The 19284-nt window shown below is 37.8% G+C and overlaps 1 protein-coding gene across 1 annotated transcript; it reads right to left on the bottom strand.

Annotated features, from left to right (window-relative positions):
• Positions 1 to 289: 289 nt before the first annotated feature.
• On the bottom strand, positions 290 to 2005 carry LOC110151989 (EP300-interacting inhibitor of differentiation 1-like). Its single transcript, XM_020915475.2, is given in 2 exon segments — positions 290 to 1865; positions 1868 to 2005. Coding segments are annotated over 2 exon segments (576 nt in total). The 5' UTR covers positions 1989 to 2005; the 3' UTR covers positions 290 to 1410.
• Between the last annotated feature and the right edge of the window lie 17279 nt (positions 2006 to 19284).

Below are 19284 nucleotides of genomic sequence, written 5' to 3'. Positions count from 1 at the left end.
GTGAACCTATACCTTTTGTACTGTTGTTAAGAGTTATTTTACTCTCAGATTCATAATTTCTTCCACCTTACTTTATTGAGCTATTAGAATCCAACCCAATAGTCCTCAAGCTTCAACAACAACAAAGATCTCCTGGGCGCAATTTTCAACTCTCAAATTTTCATTCAGTAAGTCTAAGGTAGGGCCTGAGAATCTGTATTTTTAACAATCTAGGTAACCCCTATCACTGCCTGTGATTCTGATGCAGAAAGTCTTGGAATGAAAATATTGTTCTAAACTTTAGTTTACCTTTCTTTTTTTTTTTTTTTTTTTACAGAGAACAAGAAATCTTTATTATCTTGAATGCTGGTGCATGACCAAAAACAAGCTTAATTAGGAGACAGAGGGAAACTTCAGATACTGAGGTGGATTTCTGGGCAGATTTAAAACTTTTAAGGGTTTTTCATAGTGCCTTTTTTTAGATGTAGGGGTTTCCTTTTACTGGACAATGTTCACTTAACAGTTCTTACATTATGAAGTTCAACCAGGGTCTTTTGCCTGTAAAGTTACATGAAAAAAGAGAGCAAGTGAAACAGAAAATTCTCTAGTATATGCTGATGTTTGAAAGAGTTTGTGTTCTTTGTACCTTCACGTACATTTTACAGTCTAAATTTGAAACTTTATTAAGGACGTCTTAAGTTTTGACTTTTAAAAATGTTCAAGGCAATGAATTTTCTTGAATTAAAGATTACAGTAGCTTTAAAAATGATCAAGATACATGTACAAACAAAATCTCAGTTGTTCTCGGAAACACGTTTTAAGATATAGCACACAAGACACATACTTCTTTTGGGGCTAGATTATCTTTTGAGATACTGAAGAATACTCGGTAGAAGATTTATTTTACACTAAAAATTTAGCCTTTGATAACCACAGTTCGGATAGATCACAAAGCTGAATCTTTAAAGTTTTCTCAATATGCTTTCAGTCCAAATAACTCAAAGACATCTTATGTCCTAAGGTGGATAAATCAGTTACTTTTTCTCATATAATTATCATCAGTAGGCTCTTGTACTGGCAGTCTGTCTTGGTCATAACTTATTCTTGCAAAGCCATTCCTTACAGTGAAACATGAAAGATTATCTTCCTCAATGCAAGGAAATTACTCTGAATAAACAACAAAGTCAAAGCCATAAGTGTCTCTGGACATTCTTGAAAACAGGTTTCAACAGTACTGAGATACTTTTCTTTAACGATTTTCTTCCTTTTTCATAACTGTGCAGTCACTACCTTACTCTACTCTGAAAAAAAAAAATTGTTTTGTGGGGGGGAAGACTTTCATTGGCACAGAACTATTTGGAATGAACCCAGATGACAGTGGAATGCTGGGTCTCTCCTCAAGCAGCTTCCTCCTCTCTTAACAGCATTTAACTACTCTCTGTCAATGATCTCATCACAGCTGAGTTCTTCGGTCAGACGATTGACAACCATAGGTGAAAAAAGCTCTTCGATAAAAGCCAATTGATCAAACGGGGTCTTCTCATAATGCATCTGAAACCCGCCATCCAGAGCTGCTTCTCTGGCTCTGGAGGTTCTCAGAAACATCTTGTTGGCTTCTTCAAGGGCCGCTGATCTCTCTCTGTAGCCCGCACCACTGAGCGGCTCCTCTTCCGGATAGTCATAGTCGTCCTCCCAGTCATCGAATTCCTCGCCCTCGTCCTCGCTCTCGAAATCAGGGCCCGCGATCTGGCCTGGCTGCTCCCCAGGGCTGGGCCGGCTAGCGAGGCCTCGGGGCCCCTGTGGCTCCGCCATTGGCTGGGCAGCCTCCTCCTCCATTGGGCCTTCCTCCTCCAGTTGTGGCGGGGCCCCGGCGCGGGAGGGGTTGGGGATAGCTCCCGGCTCCCGCCGCCTACCTCCATATGCGGAAGATCACTCTCACCAGGAGTCACATCCATCTGCAGGTCGTTGCTTTCCTCATAAAGCTCGGACAGCTCGTGCATTTCAGACATAGTGCAAGCAGCTCGACCTTCCCCTTTAGTTTACCTTTCACTGTGGTAAACTACTAATGTCCTGAGCTCCAAGTTTAATCTCCTGGATTTTGAGTCTTTTTTTTTTTTTTAAACATAGAAACAGCTAACTCGTTCTCGTTTTCCATTCTGAGTCTGGCTACTTTTGCAGACAAGTCATACAGCCATTAGGAGAAGGAAATGGCAACCCACTCTAATATTCTTGCCTAGGGAATCCTGTGGACAGAGAAGCCTGGACTGCTGTCCATAGGGTCACACAGAGTGGGACACGACTGAAGCGACTTGGCAGCAGCAGCAGTAGCAGCATATAGCCATTGACTTCCTAGTATGATATTAACTTCACCAATAACTCTTCAGGGATGTTTATCTTGCAATGGCCAGACCTAGCTTTTTGAACTGAAATAGAGCTGAACAGTTTCCACTTATCTTTGAGTTTCTGTCTCAAGACTATCAGCTTGAACTTAAAAAGCTGTGCAAGGAGGGCCCTGTTCCCATTATACTTGGAGTTATAGGTAGAAAAACTTTAGATAAACTTTAATGGGTAAATGAATCCACAGCAGGTACAGGACAACTGACAAGAAATGAGTTTGTAAGTGTCCTCTCAACTCAGGACTACTTTTAGCTTGGTTCTCTTGCAGGACCAATTTTTTTTGAAGGAGTAAAACAGTTATATTTGTAAACTTTCCTTTCCCTTTCCAAAGATATTTCTGATTTCTATTTTAAGCTGAGTGTTCTTCCTGAAACTGGAGACTAATCAAGACTAGAAGTGATATGTTAAGAGGCAAAGTTAAGGGGGGTGGAAAAAAACAATGTTTGCAAAGGGATCTGGGTTTTTATTTGGGCAATATATTTTCTGCAAACAAATGTTTGCTCCCCTCTTAATACGAATTTAACATCTTCTGTTAAGCACAGTTTGAATGCTCATTAACATTAATATTAATAAGGGAAAACACAAGAAAAGTCAAGTCTAATAGCATCCTTTAGAACAACTTAAATACCATTATTTCTACTGGTTCACAATTATCAAACTGCAGAATATGACATTTTGCTAGGATTTAACTGGAATTAGAGGTTAAATGTAGTGTATATCCCTGGGGAAACAATTTTAAGGAAATGTTAGAAAAAACTAGTAATTTTTATGCTAAAATAAACACAGGCACTATGGTACAGAATATGAAGCTTGTGTGCTTTAATTAGTAAAACACATGCCTGTTAAGAAATATCATAAATAAAAATGCCTCTTTAGTCCAAGATCTCATATCCTACAGAGGTCTGTCTTCTTTCTCAGTGATTCAGGGTAAGTTGGTGGGAAAGTTTAGAAAACACTGCAGTTGATTGTGACATGTGTGGTTAGGTATTTCCTGTAAAGAGTGTAAACGTGCCTACTTTGTTATTCTAGTGCCTGCTCTTGAATTCTCCATCTCAACTTGCAATACATGGAGTTGAAAACTATATGAAAATTGTGTGTTTTAGTTATGCTACCAAGGATATGCAACAGGATGTTAAAACTGAACTATTTCTGACTCTGTTTTGGCTAAAGCCCCAAGACAACATTTGCCAACTATTCTACATTCTAAAGTTAGACCACCTATGAAGGACTTGCAAAGAAATGGAGGAAATCAAGAAGAAACTCACAAGGCCCTTTTCCTCCTTTAGGTAACAACCTATAGGAGTCAGTAGACACCAGGAGAAGACCTGAATTTAGATGTCTGGACATTTTAATTGCTGAAATAAAACTTTCTTTTTGTGACTAAATGTGATCAGAAGACTTTTTCTTGCCTATGAGTGACCCAAAAGTCATAGTATTTCCGTTCGATTTCATCTGTGTAGCAGAGAAAATAGCCCTACAAAGTGGGTTTTAATGAGCATTAAGAAATAAAGTTTTTTAGTACTACCTGTGACTAGGACATGAATTAGGAAAAAAAGAAGCCATATAAGGTAACACTTAGAGATTTCTAACAATTCTTTTTTTTTTTTTTTGTCTGCTTACATTTATGAATCTTGTTTCCACCAAAACTGGACTTTTCCTTTCAACTTTATATGACATTCTCTGCTTCCCTCTGCTACATGAACTCTTTCCCCATTCGATGCTGCTCTTGGTGTTCATTTAAATATTGGAATGTTATTGACCTACTTGGCTTCCCAGGTGGCCCAGTGGTAAAGAATCCGCTTGCCAATGCAGGATACCTGGGTTTGATCCCTGGGTCAGGAAGATCCCCTGGAGTAGGAGATGGCAACTCACTCCAGTGTTCTTGCCTGGAAAATTCCATGGACAGAGGTGCATACAGGCTACAGTCCATGGGGCCGCAAATAATCAGACACAACTGAGCCCCTCACACTGTAGTCCTATCTTTTACATGGTCTGTATTCTCCCATTTGATGATGCTGGGGTGGATGACTTTCTGATTTCATGGCAAGTGTCTCCTAATTTCCAGAAACACTTAAACAGGCTAAAATCAGAAAATTACATTTTAAGAAAATATGGTAAATAAGTAGCAGTTATAACTTCTCTAAAAAGTGCCTATAACTTGGCCTACAAATTCCTGACCTACTTACCAGTTTATCTAACCAGGAGGAATAGACAGGAATCCAGGTTATATAAATTAATGCAACCCTATATTATTATGAGAACTCAGACTTCCAGATCACGGACTTTTCCCAAAGTGAGCAAAGAAAGGATTCATTTTACCATCAGAAAAAATATTTTGAGAGTCTTTTTAAGTATATGAGAATTATTTTAAAAATTTACTAAAACCAGAGACATAAATTCACATTGAGACATTTACTAAAGGTTAAATATCAAATACTGAGAGGTGTTAAAAAAATGATATTAAGAAGTTTCTAATAATAGATGCAAATATGAAAAGATATTTATGGGGCACCAAATGTGCTCCATAAAGGCATTGTGCTGGTTCTGGCCATATCCTGGTAAATAATGGATAATTCCTGATCTCTAGGTGTTCACAGAAGTAGAAAAGAAAACATGTATAAGTAAATTACTATTTAGAATCATGCATATGATAAGAGGATCTGTGAAAAATAAAGTGACAGATGACCACAGGAAAGAGGGTTATCCCTGTTAGGAAACCAGGGGATCCTTCTGGTCAAAGGTCAAGTCAGCAGTCCTTTGAAGAACAGCCCTGGAGATGATAGGAATGTACAACTGAGAAGCAGAAAAAAAGGATACTCACATGCAAAGCAACATAGTGTACTCAGGGACAACCCTAGTAGGCTGGTAAAGCTGCAACGTTAAATATACCTGAATAGAAGTGATTGCAAAGAAGGCTAGCATGGTAGGAAGGAGCAGGAGATAAAAGGGCTTTGCTAAAGAACTTCATCTTGAGAGCAATGGGACATCAGTCAAAGATTGTATGCCAATGAGACAGAGATGCAGAGATAAGCATTTTAGAATTCATCTGGTGCAAAATAAGACATGAAATAGAGGATGGGGGAATCTGTAAATAAAAAGAAACCAGATTTCTAGTGACAGAGGAAGTAGAGAGCGGAGAGAAAGAGCGAGGAAGACATTTTAGAGGTATAGCACTCAGGAAGGGAGACAGAGTGAAAGAAGAGAGAGAAAAGGAAAGGGGAGGGGGAGATGTGCAAACAAGAGATGAGAAATGATAATGCAGTTAAAGATATAATTTGCCCAAAATTTTGAAATCTGGATACAGTAGGCAGAATAATGCCTCTCCTGCCCCACTCTGAGATTCCATCCTAACCTCTGGAACCTGCAAATATGTTTCCTTACTTGGCAAAAGGGACTTTGTTAATGTGATTAAGTTAGCATTTTTAAAAGGGGGGTGGGATTTTCCTGGATTATCCAGGTGGACCGATTGTAACCACAATGTAGTCATTTTAAAGTTTTTTTCTGATAGTTTCAACATCTGGGTCTGGTTCTGTTGCCTTCTGAATGTCTTAACCATGTTTTTATTTTTTTCTTGCTCTCTTGTGTATCGTTTTTTAAAATAAAATTCCAAACACTGTATAAAAGAATAGGAGAGAATCAGATAAATAGCATCTATGGTCAAAATGTGTTCATCTCTTCTTTTACCAGAGTGTTAATGTAGACCCAATTCAATGTAGTGAGCAGTTTGCCTGGATTTTGTTGCACAGGCTTCGTATTATTCCTGTAGCAGACATACATGCTCTTGTGTTTAGTTAGAAGTTGGGGTGCCAGAAAGTTTTCCTGCTCCATATACAGTTCTCAAGGGGACCTGCACACCTGTGCCAACTGTTTCTCTCCTCGCTCTTGCCCCTCCCAAAATATTGACTGTTGCTTGTTACTCAAGTAACAAGGGTATGATTCTGTTGCAGGCAGAGGTGGTTCCTCCTGGCCCTCTATCCTCAGGACTGGGTACCAGAGAAGAAAGCGTGGTTACAGCTCCTCTTCCAGTGGATGACAATGCCTTCTTTAGTCCATTTGGGCTGCTGTATAATAAAATACTATAAACTGGGTGACTTACAAACAATAGATATCTATTTCATACAGTTCTGGAGGCTGGGAAGTCCAAGATCAAGGTGCCTGCAGATTTAGGGTCTTGTCAGGAACTGGTTTCTGTTTCATAAATGGCTGTTTCAAAAAATGTCATTTTGTGTGTCCTCAAAAGGGGGAAGGGCGAGTGAGCCCTCTGGAGTCCCTGTTATCAGGGTACTAGCTCTATTTATGAGGGATCCACCCTAATAATCTACTCATATCCTAATTACATTGGGGATTAGAATTTCAATGTATAAATTTGGGTGGGGGGTGAGGGATACAAACATTCAGTCTCTAGTATCTTAGGCAGATAGAAGGCTTAGGCTCTAGAAGGGCAGGCAGATTTCCTTCTCTTGTCTCTGGCAGCCCAACTGTGTCTTCTATCTCTGGTGAATTTGGCAAGTATAAATTTCATGGCCCTCCCCAGTGTCCTTAGATATCTTTTTTATATCAGTGCAGGACACCGGGGAATGAGATTATTTCCTGTTGCTCTCCACCATCAGATGAATTTTCTCAAGATCTATGCAGGATGATCGAGGAGGAGTCAGGAGTTCTATCCTCTTTACACTCAGCAGCAGCTGATATTTTCCTAGAACAGGGAACCAAGAGATTTTCCTGTCCCTGCCCATCAATAGACCACTGGGTTTTTAAATAGTATATAGCATTTTACATGGTACTGGTCTGAACTGGTCTGAACCCTGTCAGTTGGTCCCATAAGTAATAATAAGTGAAGTTGCTCAGTTGTGTCAGACTCTTTGCAACCCCATGGACTGTAGCCTACCAGGTGCCTCCATCCATGGGATTTTGCAGGCAAGAGTACTGGAGTGGGTTGCCATTTCCTTCTCCAGGGGATCTTCCCGACCTACCTAGCTCTAAAGGGGAGACCTGGAAAATGTAGTTTTTTGTGTACACAGTAAGAAAGTGAAGCAGTGTGATAAGCACATGGCATTGTCTCTACTTTACCATGATAATGGGAAAGGGACTCAGCTTAGGACTCCCTTTAATTTCAATCAGTCTCCTTAGCTTTGTAATCATGACTCTTGAAAAACTGAACTTCTGTCTATGTCTCCAGCTTTAGTTTCCCCACATTCCACACATATGCTGAGGTGCAGGCTAACTATTTGCATTTTTCTTAAACGCTGTTCTCTCTCTCAAGCATTATCTTTGCAAGTGCTTTTCCCTCTTTCTTCACTGAATTCCCCATTTTACATTGTTAACTCCAGGGAATTTTCTCTGAACTTTCTTCTGTCACTGTAGAAATCCTACATTTTTCTATTATAGCAGCTATCAATCTGTATTATGATTGATTATAAATTCTTTGAATATAGGACAGAAAAGTGCAAAGACATGAGGATGAGTAGCAGATTTCATTTTCATCATGATGCTATAGTTGTTCCATGTTAAAAGGTCGGGAAGCAGTCTGAATACTCGATACTGACTACAGTGTTTACTCAGTTCCTGTGTTTCTGCTGTCCCCTCTGTCTCCTTTTGCCTACGTGCATGCTAAGTCGCTTCAGTCATGTCCAACTCTTTGCAACCCTATGGACTATAGCTCACCAGGTTCCTTTGTTCATGGGATTCTCCAGGCAAGAATACTGGAGTAGGTTGCTATGCCCTCCTCCAGGGTATCTTCCTGATCCAAGAATTGAACCCATGTTTCTTACGTCTCCAGCATTGGCAGGTGGGTTATTTACCACTAGTGCCATTTGGGAAGCCCTCTTTTGTATACACTTCTACTCATTACATGGTTTTTAAAAATATAACTCAAACTATTTAAAAAGAAATATTTTAATAACATATAATAGCTAACACATTGATAATTTTTATTCTAAGTATTTTGATATATCAATTCATTTAAATTTCAAAACAATCTTATGACTGTGGTATTATTATAATCCCTATTTAATAAATGAAAGAAAGAGATGCTAACAAGCAAACAAGATTAGGAAGCTCCTCCTCTTGTCCTCTTGGCTTCTGGTTTCTCTCTAGTTTTCTCTGTTGGAAGAAACCACCAGGAAGCCCACTGGCAAAGAAGAAATGTAGCTTGCAGACAAAATGAAAGGAGGTTGGATTTACTAATCTAAAACCTTGGAGAAAGGAACTTGCAAAACTGGGACTCAAAGTATTGAGCAGAAAGTATTACCCATCTAGAGCTGGTAGCAATCCTGTCATCACAAAGCAGACTATAGGAGGGTACATTTGAAGCTGAGAAACAATAGTTTAATAATGAACACAGTGACTTATGTGTGCAGAGCCTACTAGAATGTGTTTCTGCATTTGGGGGTTCTGTCATGATTCTAAATGTAGGGGTGCTATTATGATTCTCACAAAGAGTTGGTATTATCTGCCACAGATACCTGAATTGTTTGTCTGAAACACCTCTGAGAAATGTAAAGTCTTAATTTTGCTCCTTAAAACAACTAATGAGTTTTATTTTACTAATTTATCAAAGCTTTTTCCGGATATCTTCTGTGACTCCTATAAGGTACCTGTGTCTACTTGTTAAACCACAGATAGGATAAACTCCACAAATGAAGCATGGTGCAGGTATAAAGCAGGCTCATTGATGAAACTTATAGGAAGAAAGTTAAGAAAACTCATGTAGTCTTCCTAAGTCTCACTGTCTAACACAGAGTTATTCTTGGCCTGGTGGGGCTGGATGCACAACGGGGGTACAGTCCACCCCACCGCTCCTTACACATATGCAACTCTACATTTTTATGGAGAAGTTAAGGAGGAGGCAAGAAGACTAACAGCCTAATAATGATATCTCTGTCAATCAAAGTCCAGTCAGGCAATAGAAACTATACCAGTTATTTGGGCAGAGGAATCTAGTGCAAAGAATTACTAACTTGGTATAAACTTGTTAATTATGTAATCTGTAGGTTAAAGGAAACTCTAAGTAGTCACTGGCTGGCTTCTGCTGGATTATTTGCTAAAGGGGAGAAGGGGAATGGTTGAAATCATCACAACTTAGAAAAGGCGGTCTGACCATTGGAATTTAGACAACAGAGCAGGATCCCCAGAAGCTGGGACCCAGACCTCTGAGGAGGAGGTGTCATACTGGTGGTAGAGCTGGCTTATGCTGGGGGCGGGGTGGGGGGGGTGGGCCCTCACGATGAATCTGGCTTTTTAAGTGTTTGAAAATCTATCAACCATGGAAAGAATCTTCTTATGGAAAGAATACCACTGCCAGGATGAGAAGTCCTGGCACCATTGCTAGGATGGTGCTCAGAGAAACAGGAAGCATAAAGGAAACAACCCGGGAGAGGCCTCTTCCTCCTTTTTTATCATAGAAGAATCCCTCTAGTGTCTTCTGTTGCAGAGCCTAATAGCCTTCACTATGGACATGAGATACAGAAATGTGCTTTGCAGAGCCGCAGCACTGGCATCACAAAGCCAAGTATAGCATAGTGAGTCTAGAACTAAGAGACAACAGCTTGATAAGGGGCACAAATGGAAATCAGAAGGTCTTGGGCTCTGTTTGGAGGAAGGGCTTGCTAAAGAGAGGACCTTTCTAATTCCTGTTGTAATTCAGTGACTTGATGAGTTTTCCCACAAGCTTCAGTTTCAACTGGACACTAAGCAGTCCTTCCTGATGAGCCAGCTAGTCTGGAGGATAGCAGAGGCCATCATTCATAGATAGAGGGGTCCATCTCCTTAATGCTTTTGTAAATTTTGAAAATCTTCAGCGTGGGATGGTAAAAAATGTACTCTCTAAAATGCCAAGGAGTGTTCCTAGGAGAAAGGAAGCTTATCCTGAGATGCAGAAATTGCAAGACCTGGGTAACTCTTTGGCACACAGTGGTTTCGGTGGGTGGGATGATAGTACATCTGAATTGTCTTTGGACACTAGGTCAAGAGATCTCTCTAGTAAAGGGGTCTTTAAGAAACAAATATAGTTCATATTTTTTTTAAGTAGTTCATATGATTAAAGTAGTCTACTGAAAAGATTTATCTAGCAGTGACATATTAGATGAAAAGGAGGAGTGAGAATACAGAGACAGGAAGCCCAGTTAGACAACTAAGCCTATGATCTGATCTATGGTTATGATCGCAGAGCTAGGAAGACAGAAACATAAACATCATGCAAGAGGAAAAGGAGAACCAAGTAAAATTATAGCACATGAAACTTATCACATCATTTTATAGCCTGTTGTTAATACGTCCATCTCCTCTGCTAGATTCTGAGTAACATGTTTACAAAAACATTTTCTCACTGATCACTGTTACGGGATGAGGAGGAAGAGAAACACTAATGGAACAGTTGTAACATTGTCAAAAACCGAGAGCAAGACTTGTCTGAGAGCAGCTTAGTGAGGAGAACACCCTTGCTGGAGATTTGGGGCAGGCTGCCAAAATACTGCGTGAGTGGGGCTGGCAGCTGCTGGACAGTAACTTGAGCGATACTGGCAGGCTCAACCTAGAGCAATCGGGAAAGTCATGAAGTCCAGTGTCATCAGCATGTCATGTAGTAATAGCTGAGTCTATGAGGCGGTCAAGTGGGTGGAAAGGGGCACATATTTCTTCAGTGCCTCTAGTGGTTGCCAAAGAGAAGGCATCTAAAAACTCCAGGATCCTGTTCATGGAAGGGACCACCTCAGGGATAGCACAATTACAGTGATGAGGATGGTGATAATGTAGCACCTAAATGCTAAGTTCCTTTCAGGAGCCAGGAGCTAAATGTTACACAGATGTACCTTATGTAATCCTTATAGTTGACTATAAAGTACATATCATATTTCACACTACAAATTATGGAACCTAGATTTCATAAATTAAGTTAGTCAAGATTATATAGAAATAAATGGAAGACCCAAGTTTCCTGTTTCAAAAGACTATGATGTGAACTCCTGTGTTTTGTAAAGAGGCTCTGGACCAAGAATGACTTTCATTACCACAATTACTCCTGTGTTTGCTCACCATTTGCTCCTAGGCTTTTGAGAGTTCTCTCTAATAGCTTGTAATGATGGACCAGGCTTAATTAAACCCAAATTTCTAAATATGCTTGAAACTGTAGTGAAAAATAACATTTTATAACTTGTCAGAAAAATTACCATAGGTATTTTAGATTGAGTGCAATTAAACTCAAACTCCTAAATATATTTGGACCTCTAATGAAAAATAACATTTTATAATTTGTCAGAGAAAATACTATAGGTATTTTAGAATCCAATAAATTATTAAATGAAATGAAAATAAGTTATCATTGTTTGGTTTTATAATGCAGATATGAGTTACATAAAATTGTGAATTGCAAATACTTGAAAAAGAGTGACACTTACATCTTACAGAGAAAAGAAATTGGACACAAGTTGGAAAATAGCTTTGGCCTCTTTCTTTTGACCTCATAATCACTTGTGACCCTGGGGTAACACTAAGCCTTCAAATATAAACTGATTTTCTCTGGTGTCTGATTGCAAGCTGTAAGCTTTCATTATGAATATGGCATTGAACATACCATTTCTTATCATTATCTGTCAAGAAGAAAAAGCAAGGGGAGGATTAAGGAGGTCCTTAATGGATAGGCTTAACACTGATGATAATTTCCCTGCCTCAGATTTTCTATGTGCAGCATTCTACATACTGCAAAGGTGTTGCCATAAGACCCTGAAGAATAGACATGGGAAAAATTCTGAGTAGTGATAGGGAACTTATCACTCAACATAATGTATAAGTGGCATTGAAAGCTGAGAACCAACAAACCACTTTAACCATCATATAACAAAGATCAGAATGCCTTTCTTAATTGGATATTACATTCTTTCTCTCAAGTGAACCTCAGCCTACTTAAGAATTATAGAAATGATTCCCCTATAGCTTTGGAAACTTGGTGTAAGATGGTAGAGAGAAGAATAATGAGATAAATTGAGTTTCCGACTCATTTCCCTTTTTTCCCTCTCTCTCTTTCATGTCTCTGCCCTTTTTCTTTTCCTTTATCTTCTCAATGCTTGCTGCCTACAAGATTGTGTGACCTTGGACAAACTACTCACTCTTGGCTTTAATTTTCTCCTTACTCAAGCTCAGGCAGTTGGATTTGTGCTTTATTTCTATGATTTCTACCATTTGATGATTTCTACCATTTGATGATTTCTTCTCTTCATTCACCAATCTGCAAAGCTGAAATTGGTTAAAATTTAAAAAACAGTAGAGGAGCAAAAGAGAGAAAATAGAGTAAATATTGCTACTCTTTAGTTGAGCAAAGTATTTGTTATTTTAAGCAATAATTGCTTAAAATATGAAATATTTTATATAAATAAATATTATATTTATTATTAAAAAACACAAAGGTACTTGCTTGTAATTTATTCTTTTTAACATTAAGTGGCTTCTCTCCTTTAACCATTCATTCCCCTTTTATACTATAATACTCTCTTTGAGGATATTAATTTTTGTTATTTTAAAATTCCATTCTGATTGCTCTATTAATTCTGTTTCTTCAGGTGTAAATTCAGATTAGTGGCTTTATTGCTTTCCTGTTCATGATGTTGGTGCTTCTTAAAGATTTGTGATTCTAGATCATGAAGTCAAATTTTCAACTACTATTCCCCACTAGATTGTCCATGCTAATTTAAATCTGCTGTAGATTTCTGTAGGTGTTCTTCTGTAGATTTCTGTAGGTGTAGATTTCTGTAGGTGTTTTGTATGTCTTTATCTGGTTAAGAAGCTCCTGTCTATTCTTTGATTGCTAGAAATTTTATCAGGAATTGGTTTAATGTACTGTTTTTAATATCACTGACTATATTTTTTATTTTTAGTTCTATTGATCATCACTTTCCCCAATCTTTCCTTCTCTCTAGCCTCTATTATACTTCTACTACTTTAATTTCTATTTCTTCATTTCTTTTGTGAATTATCTTAAAATTCAGCACTCAGCACAATATTGCTTAACTTTCTCTGGCTGTTATGACTGTGGTTTCAAGGTCCATTTATGTGAGTGCAGCTGCTTTCCTTGTGAGGCGTTTGCAGGACACAGGGTCCCAGCTACCTGCACTGGTTTAATGACACACTTCTATTTCAAGTGTTAGCTCATTCTTCAGTGCCTTGGGGCTGTGTCATGTCCAATAGTCTTGTGCCCGTTTATGGTATCAGTGGCACATATATGGCTCTGAGCATGCTCTTTAGTGTCAGCAGTATAATTACTGTATTAGCAGCATCTCACAGGGCTGGCTCATGTGCCCTTGCTGCAAAGGAATCTGGAAAAACAAGCATTGGGTAATTTCAGCCTCTCTTGTAAAAGGTGGTTTCTTCTAGCAAGAAAGTAAGGTTGATACACAACTGAGAGTCTCTAGCAGGTAAGCATATGAAAATATTCTGGAGATAAATTCATTAAAACAATGACACATAGTAGATTATGACTGATTTGAAATGTTTGTTCTATATTTTCCAAATTTTCAGGAATATGGTCATAATATTTTCATAAATAATTCATTTAAGTGAACAATAAGTATCTTGGTTGAGCTACACAGAATAGTTAGTAAAAACTCAAATTCTTCTTTTTCCTTTCCAAAGATAATGAGGTCACCCTGGCTGTCTCCTTCACAAGAGGGACAGACAAGCAAATAATACATACCCATCATCTATTTCTAGCAAGGGCTATGGAAGGCACTTTAATAGAGATAGTAATAATAGTAGTAATGACTGCTACTGCTACTACTTACTACTGTTACCACTAGTGGCTAACATTTATTGAGTGCTTGCTATATACAAGGAAATTTTCTAAGCACATCATTCATTTAATTGCTTTTAAAGATGAAATAATGCAAATGAATTATTTCTCATTTTACTGACCACAAAACTAAAGCCCAGATATCTATTGTCAATGTACTGATTTGGCACCATGGCCAGCTCTGTCTGGTCATATCAGGGAACGTGTCCTATGTGGACTAGACTTTGATGAGAGAACACAAGTTTATCAGGCTAAGAACCAAGGCAGTGGATAAGTTAAGGGAACAGTTAGTATAAAGATGCAGGAGGGATAAAAAGAAGAGAAGCTATATTTTAGTCATCCTCAAGATCACAGACAGGATAGAGAACAATGAAGCTGGAGAGGCAGATAGATGGCCAATCAGGGAAGGAAGATATTTTTTGCAATACTGAGACTGAATGAGATAAAGAGAAGGGATTAGATGGAGGAGATATTTAAAAGATAAAGAGCACAGAATTTTGGGATGTAAGAAATGAGGAAGAGGGGAGAGTCTGAGAAATTTTGGGTTTCTGGCTTGGGTCTGAGGAGGTCTTACAAATAGCTGTGAAAAGAAGAGCAGTGAAAAGCAAAGGAGAAAAGGAAAGCTATACCCATTTGAATGCAGAGTTCCAAAGAATAGCAAGGAGATATAAGGAAGGCTTCCTAAGTGATCAATGCAAAGAAATAGAAGAAAAAAACATAATGGGAAAGACTAGAGATCACTTCAAGAAAATTAGAGATACTAAGGGAACATTTCATGCAAAGATGGTCACAATAAAGGACAGAAATGGTATGGAACTAACAGAAGCAGAAAGATATACCCATTTGAATGCAGAGTTCCAAAGAATAGCAAAGAGAGATAAGGAAGGCTTCCTAAGTGATCAATGCAAAGAAAGAGAAGAAAAAAACATAATGGGAAAGACTAGAGATCACTTCAAGAAAATTAGAGATACCAAGGGAACATTTCATGCAAAGATGGTCACAATAAAGTACAGAAATGGTATGGAACTAACAGAAGCAGAAGATATTAAGAAGAGGTGGCAAGAATACACAGAAATACTATACAGAAGAGATCTTAATGAACCAGATAACCGCAATGGTGTGATCACTCACCTGGAGTCAAACATCCTGGAGTGTGAAGTCAAGTGGGCCTTAGAATGCATCACTATGAACAAAGATAGTGGAGGTGATGAAATTCCTGCTGAGCTATTTCAAATCCTAAAAGATGAAGCTTGTGAAAGTGCTGCACTCAATATGCCAGCAAATTTGGAAAACTCAGCAGTGGCCACAGGACTGGAAAAGGTCAGTTTTCATTCCAATTCCAAAGAAAGGCAATGTCAAAGAATGTTCAAACTACCATAAAATTGCACTTATATCACACTCTAGCAAAGTAATGCTAAAAATTTGCCAAGCAAGGCTTCAATAGTATGTGAGCCAAGAACTTCCAGATATTCAAGTTGGATTAGAAAAGGCAGAGGAACCAGAGATCAAATTGCCAACATCCACTGGATCATCGAAAAAGCAAGAGAGTTCCAGAAAATCATCTACTGTTTCATTGACTACACTAAAACCTTTGACTATGTGGATCACAAAACAATAGAAAATTCTTCAAGAAATGGGAATACCAGACCACCTTATCTGCATCCCAAGAAACCTGTATACAGGTCAAGAAGCAACACGGAAAAATGGTTTGGTTTCAAATTGTAAAAACCAGACATGGAAAACTGGTCTGGTTTCAAATTGGGGAAGGAGTACATCAAGGTTGTATATTGTCACCCTGCTTATTTAACTTATATGCAGAGTACATCATGCAAAATGCCAGGCTGGATGAAGCACAAGCTGGAGTCAAGATTGCCTGGAGAAGTATCAATACTCTCAAATATGCAGATGACACTACCCTTATGGCAGAAAGCAAAGAGGAAGAAAAGAGCCTCTTGCTGAAGGTGAAAGAAGCGAGTGAAAAAGCTGGCTTAAAACTCAACATTCAAAAAATGAAGATCATGGCATCTTGTCCCATCATTTCATGGCAAATAGATGGGGAAACAGTGACAGAATTTATTTTCTTGGGCTCCAAAATCACTGTGGATGTTGACTGCAGCCATGAAATTAAAAGATGCTTACTCTTTAGAACAAAAGCTATGATGAACTAGACAGCATATCAGAAAGCAGAGACCTGCTGACAAAGGTCCATCTAGTCTAAGCTATGGTTTTTCCAGTAGTCATATACAGATATGAGAGTTGGATCATAAAGAAAACTGAATGCTGAAGAATAGATGCTTTTGAACTGTGGTATTGGAGAAGACTCTTGAGAGCCCCTTGGACTGCAAGGAGATCAAATCAGTCAATCCTAAAGGAAATCAGTCCTGAATATTCATTGGAAGGACTGATGTTGAAGCTGAAGCTTCAATACTTGGGTCACCTGATGCGAACAGCTCACTCATTAGAAAAGACCCTGATGCTGGGAAAGACTGAAGGTCAGAGGAGAAGGGGACAACAGAGAATGAGATGGTTGGATGGCATCACCAACATGATGGACATGAGTTTGAGCAAACTCTGGGAGTTGGTGATGGACAGGGAAGCCTGGTGTGCTGCAGTCCATGGGGTTGCAAGTAGTTGCACACAACTGAGTGACTGAACTGAACCGATTGTAAATCAAGTATACTTTAATAAAAATATAACTCCTTGCTATTTGAAAATAAGTTATTCCTTTTATCACTTTGATTATCTTAAATGTAGATATTTAAAATCTTCAGTGGAATACTCCATTTGTTTAAAGTGATTGTAACAGGTGTTGATTTTCAGACATGAGTTTGAGCAAGCTCCCATGATGGTGAAGGACAGGGAAGTCTGGTGTGCTGCAGTCCATGGGGCTGCAAAGTGTCAGACACGACTGAGCGACTGAACAACAACTGTCTTGGGTAAGTGGGTGTATCATTCATAACGGCTCTATGCTTAAAGAATGAAGCATATTTAAAGCAAAATGGTCTAATCTCTATTTAGAATGATGCAAATCAACTACCCAATGAAAAATTTCAAATCTCACGATTTCTTTAGAAGTTAGAAAACCTAAGCACAATAAAAAGGTATATATTTTCTTGTGTGACCATCAAATCTCATGCACTTCAAATTTATACATCTGACAAGAAAATATTACCCTGTCTGTGGCAGTATTAATTTTTGTTCTGTCAGAACTGACCTAGTGCTATAGTTATTTTAAGCCCTAGAAATAAAAAAGTGCTATGGTTGCCAAATACTAGGTGCCATCTAGTGGCCATTGAGAATTAAGACAAATGTTCAGAATTCCAAAGTATTCTGATAATTTCCTTTATCTTATTTAAATTGTGAGTTATATTTATCGCTTTCTGAATGATATAATCCATTTTAACCATGTTTCCAACTTCTCAAATTTGTATTTGTACAAGTGAAATTGCCTTTAGGGCTATTGGTGTCTGGTTAGAATTTTGATTGTTTTAACCTTCCAACTTTGTGTCAAGAGATTTTTCTTACTTCATTTTAGTAGAAGGGATATTCTCATTTAGAACATTCTAATTAAAATTAATGTTATAGACTGTACTGTTTTCCAAAGGTCTCAAATAAATATTTTCATTTTCTTCCCCAAATTAAATCTAAGCTGGGGATGCCCCACAAAGGTAGACAAAGTGTCAAATAGAAGTATTTGACTGACATTAATAATGTTCATAGTTAGTCATTTTGAATGTAGAAAACCAGTAGCTTTGGATTTACACAGAATATACGTGTAAAGACTCATAAAAATATTTAATATTTTAGAATTCCCATATTTAGAACTAGGAAGAAATATGAACAAAATCCAGTCTAGTGAATGTTAAGAATTTTATATCCAAAAATTTGTTAGAAATAAAAGATTAATAAGTTACAGTGCATCTAATGTTGTGCCTTTAATAAGCATAATAATGTGATGCATTACTTGATATTGATACTTATTCTGATTATAACAAAAATCTATGAAGAAATAGTAAATGATATACTTCTTATTTTGTCAAATCAAAGTGAAAATTGAGGAAAATTAACATTAATATCATCCTGGCACTTATATACATATATTATATAGTTTTGCTACAACATATTCATTACATTTTGGTAACAGTTATCACTCATTTTTGATCAGTTACTTCTAACTTGGGAAATTCTACATTAACCCCATGATAATACCAAGGTTTATCAAGTTTCACTAACCTGACCTAAAAGGACATCACTTCTGAGTAGCAATTCTGGTGAATTAATGGGGCATGAAACATTTAGAGCTTATGAAATACCATTTGTTTAGCAGAAATTATATACAAAATGCATGGATAAAGGTCACCTTCAATCATCAAGTATTTACTGAATATCTACTATTAACTAGAGACTGGGGATATATCTGTGAACAAGATAGACAATGTTATCACTTTTAAGGAAAGTATTTCATGAGGGATATTTAGGAGAGATAGTCAATGGATAATTGAAAAAAATTATGGTGGATTGGAAAATATGAGACTACTTAGATGCAAAATAAAAAAATAATTAAGGAGGGTCTTAATTTACTTGATAATTTGAAAAGGTTGGAAACTACTTATCTTGGCCCTTCTACAAGCACTTAAGAGGTTTATATTCAGAGAGTGGTCTGAGGTAATATCCTTTCCTATCATAACTAGCTCCATTATAATGAGTTAACACCTGTCGCTGAGTTTTAAAAATAAAATACTAATGAAAACAGTAACCCATCACTATAATTGTGTCTCACTATCTAAAGCTTAGAAGAGATTTGTTTAACCAGGATATTGAAATGTTTAACTCAGTAGAACATAGTATGAAATTATTTTTTTACCAATCACTGCCCTAATGAGAACAATGTTAAATCTTACCTTCCTTCTGGGTAACAGGTCTCCTAAGGATATCTGAGCAGATTTCTACAGCTTTCCAGTCATTTCCAGCTATTAAAATCTCAGTCACTCTTAGTTCAATTTATTTTCTCCTGAGTAGAACCTGAATCAGGGAAAGGGGAAGAAAACTGGTATGTTACTACACTCTTTATCTGTCTTTCAATCTAGATTCTTAAATCTGGAATCGGGTAGAAGGATTATAGAGAAAGGGCA

This window comes from Odocoileus virginianus, chromosome 1, assembly GCF_023699985.2.
Source record: "Odocoileus virginianus isolate 20LAN1187 ecotype Illinois chromosome 1, Ovbor_1.2, whole genome shotgun sequence".
In the NCBI taxonomy this organism is placed as follows: Eukaryota; Metazoa; Chordata; class Mammalia; order Artiodactyla; family Cervidae; genus Odocoileus; species Odocoileus virginianus.
Note: the sequence above shows the minus strand (reverse complement) of the source record. Positions and strands in the feature narration are given on the sequence as shown.